The 17,478-nt window shown below is 39.5% G+C and overlaps 1 protein-coding gene across 30 annotated transcripts in view; it reads right to left on the reverse strand.

Moving 5' to 3' along the window:
* LOC102228008 (protein-methionine sulfoxide oxidase mical3a-like) overlaps positions 1–17,478 on the reverse strand; it is a 95,338-nt gene that overhangs the window by 25,679 nt on the left and 52,181 nt on the right. For 19 of the 30 annotated variants that reach the window (XM_023347945.1, XM_023347963.1, XM_023347981.1 and 16 more), the window contains 19 exons: positions 16,870–17,066; positions 15,884–16,002; positions 15,709–15,771; positions 15,425–15,601; positions 13,776–13,877; positions 13,577–13,660; positions 11,937–12,047; positions 11,661–11,717; positions 11,469–11,582; positions 11,245–11,349; positions 10,822–10,932; positions 10,475–10,570; positions 8,315–8,428; positions 7,264–7,450; positions 6,123–6,223; positions 5,921–6,011; positions 2,362–2,557; positions 1,255–1,520; positions 894–986 (listed from right to left, as the gene is read on the reverse strand). In XM_023347945.1, the coding sequence (XP_023203713.1) occupies positions 894–986; positions 1,255–1,520; positions 2,362–2,557; positions 5,921–6,011; positions 6,123–6,223; positions 7,264–7,450; positions 8,315–8,428; positions 10,475–10,570; positions 10,822–10,932; positions 11,245–11,349; positions 11,469–11,582; positions 11,661–11,717; positions 11,937–12,047; positions 13,577–13,660; positions 13,776–13,877; positions 15,425–15,601; positions 15,709–15,771; positions 15,884–16,002; positions 16,870–17,066 (2,384 nt within the window). The remainder of the gene's footprint in view (positions 1–893; positions 987–1,254; positions 1,521–2,361; positions 2,558–5,920; positions 6,012–6,122; positions 6,224–7,263; positions 7,451–8,314; positions 8,429–10,474; positions 10,571–10,821; positions 10,933–11,244; positions 11,350–11,468; positions 11,583–11,660; positions 11,718–11,936; positions 12,048–13,576; positions 13,661–13,775; positions 13,878–15,424; positions 15,602–15,708; positions 15,772–15,883; positions 16,003–16,869; positions 17,067–17,478) is intronic. The other 11 variants (XM_023348097.1, XM_023348090.1, XM_023348105.1 and 8 more) reach the window with 6 other exon arrangements.

The following is a 17,478-nucleotide window of genomic DNA, read 5'->3' on the forward strand; positions in this document are numbered from 1 at the left end:
AATGTAATTAGTTGATTTATTAAAGGAAAACCAACAATTATTCCCACTGGTGCTAAAATATTATGACACAATGATATTTAAACCTGTGAGAAAACAGCTGCAGTCAGGCGGTCACATGTTTAGATGTAGTGTTGTTGAGGCTTTTTGAAATGATTGATTTTTTTACCATTATATTATTGAGTAAAACCAGCTCAAACTTGTCTACAGCTCGTTTTTTCTGTTAAACTGCAATAAAGTCTAAATTACAGATGTGTGTTTACAGCCATCTGTGCTGAACAAGGCAGTAAATCAGTAAAAGGGATATTTCAGAGTTTAAAGTATTATGTATTTTCCAGATATGTAGTCTCATTTTTTAGCACAATCAAGTGAGCTTCAGTTGTTATGGAAACGCTTTAAATATCAAAACAACTTACAGGAAGTCTGACTTTGCAACAAAGCCTTATCTGATGCCTTGAAATTGGTCTCTGTCTCTTTAAGAACAGCTTAAGACATATCGTTTGTGGCCAACTGCTGTTTTAAAACAGCTGCTCATCGAGTTGCTAAAGGGAGTTTTTCCTTTCTGTGGGTGACAGAAAGGTTGTGAATTTTTCTTTCAGCCAGCTGACCTGCTGTGTGCAGTAACATGTGGGGAAGAAGCTGTGCTGCATTACGACCCTCTCAGGTATCTCCGCTACAGTTATGACAGAACGTTTTAGCGGTTCTGATGCTGTTAACCGACCCATGCCTAGTTTTTAATTTTAAAGAAATGGAAAAACTTCAACCAACAAACCACGACAAAAACAAAAACACAGCAACAGAAACGGAGCGCCTAGAGTAGAGAAGCTTAGGAACTGAAATCAGCCAGAGTTATGTCAGCTTTCTGAAAACGCCACCGCAAGCACTTCTGTTGCTACCTTTGAATTTACCAACATCCTCTTCATCAGTGAGGTGCTTCTCCAGCCACAGACCTGACTGCAGCTCTCTGTCCCAGGGGCAGTAATCCCCCTCTGACAGCAGGGGGAGACAAACACCCAAAACAGTACACATATACACATAGGATGAGGAGGAGGAGCAGGAGGAGGAGGAGGGGGGTAAAGACAGAAAGTAACAGGATGAGGACAGCGATGAAGGTGACATTTAGACAAAACACTTCTTTTGACAAACAGCAGATGGAGCTGTGGCTTGTCTTGACAACAGTGTGAACATGATGTAAACATACATAAAAACAGGATTAGACTAGAAAAAACGACCAAATAAATAATAAAAAAAAATCACCATCACTGGATTCTTCCTCATCTTCCTCCTCCTCTTCTTCTTCTTCCTCGTCTTCCTCCACGTCTCCATCCCTGCTGGCAGCATCCGCCAGAGCTTCGTCCTCCAGCTCACCGCCTCGCAGTTTGGCGTGGAGCTCCACGGCTTCCTTCCAGGGAACGCCACCGAGGTCCGACGGGCTGGCCGGCTGCTCCTCCACCTCCGCCTCTTCCTCCACCTCTGCCTCTTCCTCCTGCTCATCCTCTTCCTCCATGTCAGACTCAGAGCTACTGTTAAGAAAATAAAGAAGCAAAGCACAAAAATTACAAACCAAAATAAAAGAAAAAGGACAATTCATCAATAACAATATAAATCACAATAGACAATTGATCAAGATCAATAGACAGTACATCTGATAGAATATTCAATTTAAAGAATATTCACTGAACTCTGATTAAGAACCTAACAGCATTCTGGGAGATGGATTTATCTGCTCAACCTCTCATTAAGCAAGGTGGGTGGCATCAACTAACTCAGACTTTATTTGCTTAGCAACAACCTAACTTGTGCAGGATTCAGTTTCATGTTTCGCCTCATAGCTGCTTAAAAATAAAAAACAATGAAATCGAGTGAACACTGTGGATAAAACAGAAAAGTCACGCCGACAGTATGCCAGTATTTCAGGTATTTAAAACAAAAAACTAATCAACAATTATCAATATTAACAGTTATCGACATCAAATGATATTAAATGCTTATATTGTGATAAGTTTTTCGCTTATTTTGTCCAGCAATAATATCGTAGCAGTTTAGTGTTGCTTCAGTCGTGAATAGCTGCATTTAAAATGATGCTTTGCTTTGTTGTTCTGTTAATAATAGTAAACTAATTTCAGGGTTTTTCCAGTGCAGAGAGAGTTTAGTTCTTTTCACAGATTACATTAGTAAAAAACCGGAGAAATTATCCCCATAGAGAAACAGTTGAAACAGAGAAGGAAACGACGTTCAAACTGCAGCGCAGAAGACGTCCAAAAAGTACAGAAACCTAAAATTCACAGCGCGTAAAAAAGAAACTAATGGCTTTAAAAGAGCGTGAATTAAGCAGAGTTAACGCTTTAATTCACAGGATCTAACCTGGAGCCCAAATCGACGTCGGTGGCTTTGTCCAGCACGCTGCTCAGGTTGTGCTCGGCCAGCGTCTCCTCCGGCACCTCCTCCAGCTCCTCCTCCCGCTGCAGGGACAGGCGGTAGTTCTCCAGCTCGATCCTCTCCGGGGTTCCACGGAGACGTTTAGCCATGCTGGGCTCCGGCACCCCGTTGACCTCCGGTGCTGTGGTCCGGCGTTAAACGCAGACCCCAGGGTGGAAACGAGCCGGAGGAAGAAAAAGAGCAAAAAACACACGGCTGAGAATCGACTGGATGCAGGAGAGGAGAAACGGCGCCATGCAGGACCAACTCCAACAGAGACAAACTGGACATGAATCAGAGTTAAAAAATGGCACATTCTACTGATTTTTCATCTAACTCCTTATGCCTTTTTAAAACATTAGAAATATGTAAATAAACAAATAATTCAATTCCTCTTTTAAATAAGAAAAAAATGTTTTATTGCTTAAAATTCAATAACTTAGCATTCCTTTAGTAAATTTGAACTGAGTGAAGCTAAAACTGGAGTTTTGCCTAAAACATATTTACAAACAAAAATAGTTTAATTTAAATACAGTATGTATATATTTCTTGTAGTTTTATCTTAACTCCTCCCCTGAATATGTTTTTTTCTTACAGTAAATTGCCCTTTTGAGACTGAATACTCCAGTTAACAATTAATAAATTACCAAAATAGTTGACGATTATCTCAATAATCAATTAATCACGAATAATCAGACTAATCATTTCAGTCTCCAGGCTTTGTTACACCTGATCTCCATTCAAACGGCTCACACCAACGTTAGGACAAACCCACAAGGACACAACAATTTCGCTTTTGAATTTATTGGATTAGATTATATTCCTACAGCAAACAATAAAAACAAACATGTAATCTTAACACACTAAAGTTATCTTATGCTACAGTTTAATACAAAAGGCTGGTGCCTTTCCTTAATCCCATCCTGAAAAGCAAACCTTAAAACTGTTCAGATCACACAAAGTGTGAATGAATTCTGAACTAAAACAAGATTCTGATGCCTCAGAACCTTGAATCTGGCAACCGAATCAACTGAGGATTCAGGAAAAGGTGCAACACAATGACACTTTCATATTGAATCCCTTATTATCTGTTTTTTTGACACTTTCATTTTAAAATTCCTTATTATCTGTTTTTTGACCATCTCTGATTTTGTTTTATTTCAGTTTTTTTTCCTGGGATGTTTAATTTTGTGTTGATCCTTGTACTAAGTTTATTCATTGTTGATGAATTGTTTAATTCTTACAATTATTAACATCAAATTAATTTATTTTAAGTAAATATAACTGAAGCATTTCTTTAAAATTAAACTATTGCCAATAAAGCTGGAATTATTTTTATATTCCTCTTTTATCTGGTTTTAATTTTTATTGTTATGTTGAAAAATACTTACGATACATTTTATCACTAAATGAATCAAATTTTCCCAATAATTTCATATGAAGAAGTAAATAATTGATTGTTAGTGAGCAAATTCCTGTTTTTCTGCGGTATAAATATCCAGTAACAAAAGACCCCATTTCTCTTTAGAACTCTTCAAAAGGGGAAAGACAAGAGAACATGTTCAAATAGGGGAGATGTGCTGATCTTCAGAAATCAGGAAATGGCTAAAATACACATAAATGTTTAGCAAATATTGCACTTCATATTACATGTAAATACTATTCAGGCAAATTATAGCCCATCTTTTTAGGAACAAAATGAGCCACCGTATGCTGATGTACAGACCTATAATACAAGATTTTTGCTGTTTTGGGACGAGGCACCAAATATGGCTGCAGCCCAGGGACCAACATCCTTCTAAACCCGGCCCTGACCTGGGGTGAAAATAACTGAAGGACTTTGTGTATTTGTTTTCAAATGATGCAAATAAAATATAACATCTCATGTAAAATATCTTACACTCTAAGCTATCTCCAAATTATTTAAGATAATAATTTGTAATACGTTATTATACCATAACGCAATTACTTTAAAGGTTAAATGTCGTGATTTCTTTATATCTGAACACCAATATTAAACTAAACCACCATTTTTATTCTTATACTATTTTATTTACAAGCATCCTACATTATCTAAATGTATCTAAAATGTAAAAAAAATCAGTTTTTAGATGTTTTTTATATATATATATTAACTATGTTTGATAACAATAAATCTCATAGATCAGTGGCTAATTTACCCTTAAATGGTTCCATGTCTGTGGACTGAGCAGCAGAGCTGAGTTTGCTGGTTGCAGCAACTTCAAACCTAACCAATGCTAACAGCTGTTGGTAGAACCAGTGTGATGATATGGGCTGGAATCTCTCATGAGAAAAGATGAGAACCAAAGTACTCAAATCTGCTGCTAGACTCACAAATCAGGCAACATTTAATGGGAAATAAAGAACCCTTTCAATAGTTTAAACTTTAAGAAGAAAGTAATTAATCAAACATTTAAATTAATTCTTTAATTAAGATAAGACATAAAGCACAAAGTTTGCACAAACCAAAAACGATACTTTTGTTTATATTCTGTATATTTTCAGCAAAGTCTTCATTATTTAGCTGCATCTAGTCCTATTTAACATGCAGAAATGTTACGCTGCACTGAGAAAAAACAAAGCTTTGAAAGGGGGATAAAAATCAGCCAATCAGAGGGCACAGCTTCCAGCACTAACAAAGCTCCCAGTTTTAAGATGCTCCAGTAGGAGAGGGAAAGGTAAAGCTCACAAAGCACTGATACAGGCACTTCATTACAGCACGGTGGGTAATGTTTAGGTGCAGAACAGCTTACAGAGAAAAGAGAAGATCACACAGCACGCATGAAAGGAAACACATCACACAAGGAGGAGGTAGAGCTAAAAAAAGAGCAGTCACAGGCTAGTGCAAGGTTACAAACACAAAACAGGGACTCTTGGCTTGGATCTTCATAAAAACAGGCAGAAAACCACAAGCAGCTGATAGTTTAGTGGGTTTTAAATTAATATGATTCAGTTAAAATGGAATACAGCTGCCTGAAGAGCTGATCAGCAGGAATCCTGATCAGCTCACCTGAATTTCTAAGCCAAGAGAAAAAGATTCATAATGCACCATTCAACTCTACGATTTTACTACAAGACCTCTACCTAACTTCCTCTGCCAATTACAAATCCTAAATTGGCAAAAGGAGATGTGGATGATGCGTCTTCAGGAATAAATTAACCAAAAAAAAAAAGATCAACATGAACACATCCAGTTCCGTTAGTAATCCTTAAATCTCCCTCAAATTAGTGAGTAGAGACTAAAACAGAGTGAGATCAAATCAAAAGGAGGTTTCATGCTAGAGGAGGCTCAGAAGGATGTTGACAGTGAAACAGCAGAAGAGGTAGATGCAGTAGGTGCAAAGGAAGGGAGAATCTAAGGGGTTGAGCGCCACCTGGTGACAAGTCCAGGACAGGGAGTAGCGGAGGGCGCGCAGAGGGACTCCCACCCCCACGGCCAGACGGCGGGACACAGCCACCACATCTACAGAGGAAAATCTGGTACCTGAGGGCGGGATCTCAGCCGAGGGAGCCGCCGCCGCCGCCCTGCTGGGGCCGTCCACGGTCTGAATCGGAGTTAGGGGCATCTGGTTTTCCTGCGATCCAGAAAACATGTGATTCTTCAAACCACAGTGTAACAACTGTCTGATTTTGTAAGGAAGGAAGACGCATTAATCAGCGTAAAAAAAATTAATAAATAGAGGCACCTTAGCTGAGACCGGAGCGGGAGAAGGAGAAGGAGCCGGCCTCTTCCTCTGGGCGTAACCAGACAGTCGGTAACAGTAGTGAGGCTTGCAGTAAAATTTCCCTGGAAGAAAAAGAGAAGAACAGAAAATATAATCACATGAAACAGAATAATGTTCTGCAGAAGGTGGACTGTGTGCAAATTAAAATAAAAGAGAAGTGCCTTTGTGTTTCAGCTCAGACCCTCAGTGGGCAGCAATCCCACAGAAAACAGTGAGAAACAGCTACTCTGTCTCACCCAACAATCTGCTGCCTGTCCGTCAGAACAATGGAAACCTCGAAGAGAGAGAAGGTCCGCGATCACAGGACCGGCAGGTTCAGGGCGAGAGCACAGACTGTAAACCCCGACACAAACAAACTAATGTTCTGATTTCTGCATTTTTAAACGTTAGATTAAAGAAAAAGTATCAGCACACTTGCTATAATTCCAGAGTTCATTGAACAATTCAACTGAAAAATAACTATTAGATGAAAAACTAACTGAAAAAAGGACATAAAAACATAAACTTTGGTGTAATTTAAACTAGGGCTACAGCTAGCGATTATTTAAGAAATTGATTATTCCATTTATTATTCGCATTAAAAAAATTGCCACATTCTGCGGTTTTTCATTTTACCACTTAAGCTTATTTTAGGAAATATTAGAAATACGTTAAAAAATACAATACTTACAATACTTTCCTAAATAAGAAAATAAACATTTTATTGCCTACAATGCAACACTACACTGTCAGTTATTTTTTGGGAAAATTGTACAGGATACATTGTATGAAAAAAAAACCCGTTTTGAAACTATTTATCAGTTAAATTCTTAACAAAAAAAAAATCTGTGATTTAAAAAGGAGCTTGTTCACACACACATTGCTCAAAACTGACACTAGAGGGCAGCAGAGTTACACTGCTTCAAACCCTGCAGTTCATCTCGTTTATCATTCTGATTTTCAAGTAATTTTGTTTTCAGGAAAAAAAAAGTTCCTTTTATTTCACCAGCAGCTGAAATATTTCCAACTGTCTCTGGGTTGGTTCAGTAACACTCAAGCCGAGGAATCTTGTGTGTGTGTGCATCTAAAATAACAGCATGATGCTTTTGAGTGTTGGCCTCACCGTCCTCCACATCAAATGCGTAGGAGGAAAGTCGCAGCGTTGTCCCGCAGTAGTCGCATTTGAAGCAGCTGCGGTGGAAGAACTTCCCCTCCGCGCTCAGCCTCTCCATGACGTAGACTCTCTTCCGGCAGAAGAAGCAGACGTCGCTGCCGCCAATGTTGACGGGGAACTCTTTCCTGAAAGAACCCTGCAAGAAAAACAGTCGCATCAGCATTTAGATGAAAACACAGAACAAAAGGGAAAGCCAGGTTATTATGAGTTCAATCCTTGAGTATTTATGTCCTTTCTAAATGAAATACAACAATGAAAAGTGACCTACTTCCATATACTTTCACCTAGAGACTTTAAAATGCAGTCATATTCTTCAACTACTTCTGCATATCTCTGCTTGTTCATATCTTTTACCATTTTCATAGAGTCCCTCTCCAATGTTTTGCTCGTATTTCATTTTCATCATGGATTTCAATGTCAGAATTCTTCTGATGCTACAGTGTCTCTCCAGCTTTATAAAAATTTGCTCATCCCTGAGCGACTCCTGCTTACATCCTCAGTTTTCATTCTTTCTCCTCATATCACACATGGAAACGCAGGAATCTGTCGGGATTCAGGAAATGTAGAACTCATTGATGTGGGCCTTGAAGATTTCTGGCAGATCACCCCAAAGTAACAAGGATTGGGAATCGGATACTAAATTGTGAAAGACAACATTTAAAAAAAAAAAAAAATCCGCTCTGATGTTTTCCAAATGTTTTATTTCCTAAATGACGCAGCATAAAGACAAAAACTTTTGACATTCCTGACACAATTCATTAATTTTATTGAGTCTTGTCACTGTTTTGCCATAAATATTCCATATTTGTTTTTTGCCAAAACAGCTCAGATTGCGCACTTGCAAAATGTTTGGGATTCAACCCTTTTGAGTATTTATGTTCTTTCTAAATAATAAAAGAAGAACAGTCAAACTGTGGGTGGATGATTTGTAATAATTAGTCAGTTGATTAAGCACAAAGGATTGCTTTGGTGTTTTCTACCCTACAGACAACATGCTTACCAAATCCCTCCTTTCTGGTACATGTGTGGGTTTGGACTCTTCCTGAGACTGAAGCTGGCCGGCTAGCTGCTCAGCCAGGGTGCTAACTCCCCCTGTGTACATCCTCACCAAGTGCTAGCAGCAGCATGAGAGACAGTGAAGAAACATTACAAATGACTGGAGGACAGGAATGGGACATGGAGAACAAAAGGGAAAAGGTGTGTGTACGAGCAGAGGGAAAAAGGGAGTTGACACACGACAGAGCTGCGTTTCCATGCTTGACTGACCAAGCGTTAAGAAGAGCTGCAGCCGCCTCACTGAACAAACGGCAAACAAAACTCAGCTCATGACAACAAACCGAAACCCAACTGAACTCCTGCACTCCTTCACACAGGTGAAACTCCCTTATTACACACAAAGTGATAAATTACCAGTAGATATTTCTGTCAGTTTTAATCATCATGGCAAAGAAAACAGCAAATTCAGCTTCTCAGAAAACTTAAGATTTACATGAAACAGACTTAAAGTAAGTATTACTAATGTTGAAATATTATGGTATAACCTACAGGAAGTCATTGCAGGCGAAGCTGTCTGTTCACAGACACTGTATCCACATTAAATGAAAGTTGAGTGGAAGGAAAATGTGGCAGAAAAAAGTGCACAAGCAAAGTGGATCATCTGCAGACGGTATCTGCATTCAGGACACGGTCTGGGCTCCTTTTGCATGAATTTCTGCATCAATGCAGCGCAGCATGGAGGCCAGCCTGCGGCTCTGCTGAGCTGCTCAGAAAGCTTTAACACTGACCTCTAGCGTTTTGGTTCTGGTGTCTCTTGTCACCACATAGATTCTATGTAGGGATCGGGTCAGGTTGTTTTGTGGGTGTTGCCATGGTTACCAGGTATTGGTACTTTTAACAGTACCAACACCTACCCTAACCCTAGTCCTACTGGGACTTAAATTAGCCCTGCCTGTGAAACTTGTCAGCAGACAGAAACACGACGTTCTTTAACATATCCTGAACTTATTTTGGACCAGAAACATCCTAGAGGAAGAGAAGACAACATGGATTATCAAATCATCATGACACTCCCCATGTTCCTCCAAAATGGGAGGAGTTTTGGCCTCTCAGCACCGTAATGCCACAGCATTTTTCCTTCCACTAAACATTCCTTTTTTTTTTTGTAAGTCATACATAATATTATCCATTTCAGAGAAGCTGAATTTTGGCTGCAAGACATATTTACTCAAATCAACAGAAATAAACACTTGAAGTTTATCACTATGTCTCAGCTTGAGCTTCACAGATGACAAAATAAATTAACAAAGTTTCTAAACAGGAATCTAATCAGTGCTTCTGCAATGCATATGGATTATGCTTCCACAGTCACTTGAAGCAGCATTTTTCACTCACACACACACAGAGATGATAAAACACACACGTTATTTGTTTCTACCTTCACAAGGACTTTGGATTGACTTCTATTCATCTCTGAACTCTAACTGTGACCTTTAGCCTAAACCAAACCATTACTAGTACATATATAACTAACAATTAACCTAACATAAACTCAATCCTTAATATTATCCATAAACAGCAACCTTGTGGAGGCCTAGCTTTACAATGTACTATTTGTTAGAAAAAATTGGCTTTACAAAGTGAGAAATGCTCAAATAAAACACACACAAACACATTTACTTAATGACTTTAACAAGGACTGAAAACCAAAAGCAAAATGGAAGCCAGTTTCCTGCTCTTAACTAAAGCTGATAGTTCATCTAGATTTGACACAAATATCTTCAGTACAATAAGATTTTATCCTATTAAACCTCTCAGATACAATTTTTATCCACTATAGCACCAGAATTTATTGCAACTGCAGAATGAGAACTGCCAGTACAGATGAATGGAACCGCTTTCTGTGGTGATAATATTTAGAGTTCAGAGCCACAGTTACAGAAAAACACAACACAATTATTAATCACAGCAACAACAATCAATGTGCAGCAGGTTGCAGCTCAGTTTGTATTTTCATTTCTCAGCAGGATGAAAGTCTGCAGTGAGTTTAGTCGTGTTAAGCCATTTTGAAGCTAACTGTGGTGATGCATCTTCCTGGAACACCAAATGCAGGTGCAGTGTGTCAGCATCAGCAATCCGTGCCCTCCAGGTGCGAAACGACTACCTGTCTGGAGCAGGCGGACGGGGGGGTGTCGGGGGGGCTCTGGGCGCGGGCCAGGTGCCATCGCTCCATAAAAAAACGAGAGGGTTTTTTCTTTGGCTCAAGAGGGAGAGAGGAAAGTTTTCATGGGTTTAGTTTACATGAAAGAAAATTGATTTCATTTACAATCTAAACTGCTAAATAGTTCCAAAAGGCGTTTTTTGGACTCTCTTGACCCGTTTCCTTCTACAAAGTTCTATGAATTTCCTGCATAGATGATCTTTGCAAAGATGCTCACTACATCCTTTTTCTGTCATCAATACGCATCAGACATTCTTCATTTACTATTTTCAGCTGAATGGGGGATTCACCTGCGGCCCGACTTGCTTGCCTTCCAACTGAAATTCAAGTTGTTCGGCTCTTTCCTGAATACTAAGCACATATATGGGCATCTGCTCAGAGTCCAGAGGCCTCACTGGCTCCTGCAGAAAAGCAATTGATTTAGTTACCAAGGGGAACTGCAGGAATAAAGCACCAAGATTCAAACTTCTCAATCAATTAGCCTAGCTTGTGGCGCAAACTGAGCCTTTCATTCATGCAGTAATTTAAAGCAGGGTGTGTACATGATGCCAAAGGATTAGTAGGCAAATACGGCACAAGCATGTCTTACAAAACTAGACTTCACTTTAAATAAACTCAGAATGTGAAAAATTAAGGTGAAACTTCAATTACAGTTTTATTTTCAAGGAAAACTGTTATTTTTCAGCACTGCAGAGGGTGAGTCTCAGTCTGACCTTTCTGGAAGCTTCAGAGGAGGACAGAGGTGACACTGGGCTCTGACTCAGGCCTCGGGTCAAGAACCACTGCTCTAAAAAGAAACGGGATGGCTTTTTCTTAGGCTTCCGGGAGACAGAGGAAGGTTGAAAGGGGAAATTAGATGTGCAGACTCAGCAGAAAAGTTTTGATCTGTGCAACAAATGAGCCCAAAGGTAGAAGAATGTCCATGCATGCTGAGCACCTTTGGTGATTTATCAGCTTTGCCCTTAAACTTGGAGATGAGGCGGTCGGCCCGCTCCTGAATACCAGGGATGTGAATGGGAGCGAGGTCAACTGTGAGTGACTGCTTCCCTTCCTGTTAAAGGAGCTCTGGTGAGACTTCAGGGTTGGCTCTAACAGGTTTTTAACATCTTATAGAGATGCAGTACTGTACCCTGTGTGTCAGAGGCCTTTCATAGTATTCAAGCTCCTCTTCCTCTGAGGGTAAATTCTTGAAAACAGAAACGAATAGAAAAGGGTTTCTAAAAACAATTCTCCCCATCTTTTACAGACAACCTGATCTCTCCACAAAGTTAACGTGACACTGACGGGAAAACACGGAGAGCAGCTGGAGTAAAGGGAGGCTAAAGGGAGGCTAGGGGAAGGTCTGCTGCAGATTTATAGCTAAGGGAGGCAGACAAATAGAAACAAACAGCAGACTTTATGTCACCTCTGAGTGAAGAGAGAGCGAGGAAGTGGAGGAGGAGGAAGGGAGCAGAATGGTTTTCTTTGGGCAGCTCCGAGAGCCCGAGCTGGACGTTTGATCTGCAGCGCTTCTGGCCTTGAAAAGTGAGGGACAGGAACAGCAAATTCAGGAGAGGAAGAATAAAACGATAAGATGTGCAAAAGTAAATAAGTGAAGAAAACAAGTCATAATAAACCAAAAGTTTATTATAGTATTAAATGCAGCAGAGCTTCTAAACCAGATGTGGGGTGAATCGACAAGTTGGATAGGAAAACAACTGTAGTGAGCTTTTAGTTGGGCTGCAACAATTACAACCAAGACTAATTAACACCAATGAAAAACAACCACACACACACACACACCCCTCACACACACAGGGATTTGTTTCGATTGGAGATCAAAGTTGCAACATTTGTTACATTTTCAGCTGCTACAGTTCTCTTTCACACCTCACTGAGACACCAACCAAATCCTTTAAAAAACCTGTTCCCCTCCTCGTCTGTGGGGGCGCTGTACCAAAAACCACTGAAGGAAACGAAGAAAACACTGAGCTCAACTTCCTTTTTCACAAAATGGAAACAAAAATAGAGTGGCGTAGGACTTCAGCGGTTGTAGGATTTTTCTTTTCTGCTGCTAGTGCCAGACGTTTGTTTTGGTTGTATTTACCCAGAATGCCCTGCGGTGTAGTCCTCTTCCTGTTTTTGGAACGGTCACCAATCTGCTTAGATTCAAACCACGAAGAATTCACCTCAAGCGAACTGAGACAAAGGTTTGTAGGCAGACCAAAATTCACTTTTTTACGCATTCACGCCTTCCTAGTCAAACTAACAAGAGTTCAGTGTGAAGAATCCATCTGATAACGCGGTGGATTTCACACTACTAATTAAATGCGACCGCAATCGGACATTTGTCTGAATGGTTTATGACTCCAAGGCGACTCGTCATGACGGACTTCCAAACAATCAATGAGCGTGTTCCCTCCTGTAAAGCCACACAGTTTGTCGTCTAATATCGCTCTTACTTCGTTGATTTCACAGAAAAATGGTTATAGAGTGCTGCATGATCAGCTGCACAAACAGACAAGGATGCAAACTAAACGTGTAATTTATTGAAAACCATTTGATGAGGAAAGATATGGCGGCCATGGAGAGCCGTCAATCTGGCAGACAAAGGGCTGGAGGATCTCTGAGTATTTGCAGCAAACACTTTTCTACAGAGTAAGAATATTAACGTTCATATACTTCATACATAAGTAAGATTAGCAAGATGAAATCAAATATTACGGCAAAGGTACGCATCTAATCATTAGTAGAAGCCAAGGCTATCCTGGGAGAAACAACCAGAGAAAAATCCTGTACTTCCAATACGTCTTGGCGCCTCAATGTGATTAGAAAGAGTCGATATTGGAAATCGTAACTGGCTAAAATCAGTATCGGCAGATCAGAGCATCACTTGTTATCGATCTCATAACAGTATTTTTTTTATGCAACTGCAGAACTGTTTATCCTTGTACACTAAATGTGCACATTCTATATTGTGCTCTACAAACTTTGATCTATGATGCATCATCTAAGGATGTGAAGAGTTTCTAAGGGCTGGAGAACTACGGCGCTAATTAACCATACCTGATCCCCTAGGCTGGGTAGCGTCTGACATTTGACCATTTCTTTGTAGCGAATGCTCAGCTTCTCCTGCTGTTGGGTGCGTCTCTGAATCAGAACAGAACAAGCACGGAAGAGATAGCACGACAGACACAACGTTCTCTCAACAAACACACAACGCAGCACAGCTTCCTCCCTGCTGGTTAATCAGATCTGCAGCTACCTTTCTCCATGCAGGGACAGGAGCCAGGCGCACTGGCTCGTTCACAGGGTTTGGTGGAGGGCAAAGGGGCAAAATGTGGTCCAGGTTGGGCAGAGAGTCCCCCTTTAATGGTCAGGCAAACATTGCAATGGCCAGAATGAGAGACAGAACAATCATGCAAGGCGTCATGGAACGGTCCACAGAGAGGAGGTGAGGAGAGGCCAGGGAGAAAACAGACAAAAAAAGAGTCACAGATGTGTGGAGGAGAAAATAAAGAGTTTATGATGATGGTGTCAACATATCAGGCAGCAGATGCAGAAGGAATGTCATACAGGAGATGAATCTAAATAAACAGAGAAAAACATAGGAAATGTGTTTGGTCCATCATTTGTAAATTATCTTGGCAAAAGGTTTAACTTGTTACTTCAATTCATTCTCAACAGGAAGAATTTCCTTAAAACTAACCTAAAAAGAGCCTTGTTTTTTTAAGATAAGGTAAAAGAAACACCCTTTCCACACAGAGTTCGGATACAGCAGTAATAAGCTGTAAAGCATGGAGATTGCATGGTTTAATTTAATCCCATAATGTGGGATTAAATTATCAACCTCAGCCAGGTTTTACATGCAGTTACAATAATAATGCCGAGATTTTAACACGGTTAAATTCTGCTTCATCAACTGATCTGAGATAGTGGAAAAGACTATTACTGTGTTAAAGTTATACTAAAACGAGTTAGCCTATCAGCGCAGCTATGAAAGCCTAAAATAACATCTCAGTGCTAAAGATGTAGCAGCTAACGCTAATGTCAGTGTCCACAGCCCAGATTTTTAAAGAAGAGCCACAAATGATCAGGAGTCACTGAAACACTGGGAAGCTGAATGATAGAAAAACACATTGCTCTAATCTGATGGTTGAATAATCTGAAGAACAGATTAAAAACAATATATAACACTGTTCTTATGTGTCTATTCAATAATTCAGCACTAAAAAGGGTTTTTGAATTGAGAATGTTGGTTATGTTGTCAGAATATGGTGTTCAATGAGAATGTGATTAATTAATTATATGCTGCAATTATTTTGGTTAAAAATGTTAATCGAGTCCCACCACTAATTTTGATATAAAATATTGACTATTTGTAGAGAGTTTTGTTTATAGAGCCTCATTTAGGAACGTCTCCTACCTTCTTTATTTACACCCATTGGATGCTTTAACGAGGTTGTGGTGAAGATAGTCTGGTGTTTTCACATTAGGTTGGGATGTGCAAAGGAATCCAAGCAGAAGCAGTTTCAACACAGGGATTTCTTATGCAGTTTTTCCCAGTTTAATCCACTCCATGTTTCCATAGGAAACCCAGGAGCTGACATGTCTCCTGTTCGGAAACTTAACCCTCCCATTGTTCCTCACATTACACATCATCAGCAGCCAGCAAACCAAAGCACTGTGAATCAGACGGTGCATTCAGGTCCAGTCAGCACAGCGAGGTCGCCCACATGACCCAGAAACAATCATCTGCTTGATCGGTAGCGTTCTGGACTTCAGCTCATTAATACCGTGGTCTACTGCACGGCCGCGTCAAACAGAAGACTCTGTCACATCAAACCAGATGTGACCATGTCCCGCCTGCAGCTGCAGGAGGATTAAAACACATCCTGCATTTTTCCTGCATACCTGTCGTTTGAGGCCTGAAGGCTGAGCCGGGGCGTTCTCTTCGAACTTGGCCAGCAGCTGGGTGGCCATCACCTTCACTTTGTTGTGGTTTCCTGCAGCAGCACAGTCCATTTTTCTCTCTGACAGGACAGCAGGGACAGACGGCCGTTCTTCCCGACAGGACCTGGAAACGTCCTCCTTTGGAGAAGCAAAATAATCCAGATTTGGTCAAGTGAGAATAATTAGTTCATTCCAGATGGATGGACGTCTGAACTAACAATCACAAGCTTCTCTGTCAGACTCACATCTTCAGACTGACTGGTTTTCCTCCTTTTGCCCAAACCGTCCACATCCTTTTCCTTTTTATCCTGTTTACAAAGTGCTAGGTGTTATTTTGGCCTGAAGCATGAGCTTAAAGATGAAGAGTTGAAAAAAGGAGCTGAAGGTGTTGCAGTTTAGGTTTTTTTTGGTGTGTTTTACCTTGGGGTTTCTCTTCCTGGAAATAGCGATGCTCTGACCCAGCTTGCTGAGGAAGGAGATGGGAGACTTTGTGCTGGAAATCAGCGCAGCTTTCTCCTCTGGACTCAGGTTGTGGTTATCTAAACAGATTCAAAGGCATAAAAGTAGATCGCATCAGAAATGGAGCAGAACACTTTTCCCACAGTAAAATTCAAGCAATTTTCACACATTTTAAGAGATATATTGAAACCTTTCCACCAGTACACTTTGGAGATAAAAACAATACAAGTGAAAAAAAAAAGAAGATAATTTTAATCCACAATTATGTGATGTTCATCACTGTTATTAATGATGTCTTGTGATAATATTCTACATTCTACAGCAGAAACAAGAAACTAAAATATAATATGCTTTGAAATGACTCACTTTGTACACCCAATTAATCTGAGAACAAATCACCAATTTAACAAAAAATAACCCAATTTCATTATACTTTAATGTTGCTTAATGTATAAAATATAAGATGAACATTAGAAATAATAAATATTAATTACTTTGAAACAATCCAAACAAATTGTTTTAAGGTAAATGAACTTCCTGCTCAAATAATATGCTTAAGCAAAAAATACAAAGAAATTTTCAAAAACATCTTTAAAAATGTTCTCACTAAGTTCAGAACTGGCATTCAGAAAATACAAATAATTTTATTAATTTTAACTAACCTAAAATAAGAAACGTTTAGTTCAATTCAACTTCGAACGGTGAGAAAAAAAAGTCTGTCTTTTTTATTAGGTGTATGTAATATTTGTTTTCAATTGTGTAGGAGGTTTTAAAATTTAGGCTTTAGAACAAAATTGGACTTTAATGGAAAACTGTGCAGTTTGAATATCAAGCACTTAGTTAGCGCCTAGTTGAAAGTATCAAGGATTTTAGCAACCATACAAACCCTGAAAACAAACGAACCAAACAAAATCAGTCACAAAAACAAGTGTTATAGTGCCACTCACCTCCAGGTGGCACTGTGTCTCTAAACATCTCATAAAACTGGCTGAGGTACATGACCATGGAGAGCTTGTCTGGCTCCACCACTGAGGACATCTCCTTGCCGGTCATGCATGGCGAAATGCCAAACTCCTTCTCTGCCACGTCGAACGCCAGCTGATTGTTCCTCTCATGGTTCTCCTCATCCAGACAGTCAAAGTCTCTGAAAACAAAACCCGGAACAGGGAGGAACAGTGAACATTGAATTGTGCATAAACAGCAAAAATCAACCTGGTCTTAATAGTTTAGAAATATAAATACCAATAAAAATATGTTTTCTGTTGCTAATCCTGAGAGATGTATTAATGATTAATGTTCGTGATTAATTTCTTTCCTCCAAAAAATCAGTTGGCTAAGTTTGGTTTTTATTGCATGTCATAAATATTACCACAATAAAATAAAATCCTTGTTATATAAACATTTAAAAATAAATAGCTTAAATATTTAGCATGCTTTAAAAATAAAATATTAATATGACTCTGTAATGAGAATAGTCAGTTTTTAATGTTGTTATTGTAAATCAGCTTTATTGTCACATTTACTGCATATAGTTTATGAATACAGTTAAAATACTC

Source organism: Xiphophorus maculatus, chromosome 2 (genome assembly GCF_002775205.1).
Source record: "Xiphophorus maculatus strain JP 163 A chromosome 2, X_maculatus-5.0-male, whole genome shotgun sequence".
Lineage (NCBI taxonomy): Eukaryota > Metazoa > Chordata > Actinopteri > Cyprinodontiformes > Poeciliidae > Xiphophorus > Xiphophorus maculatus.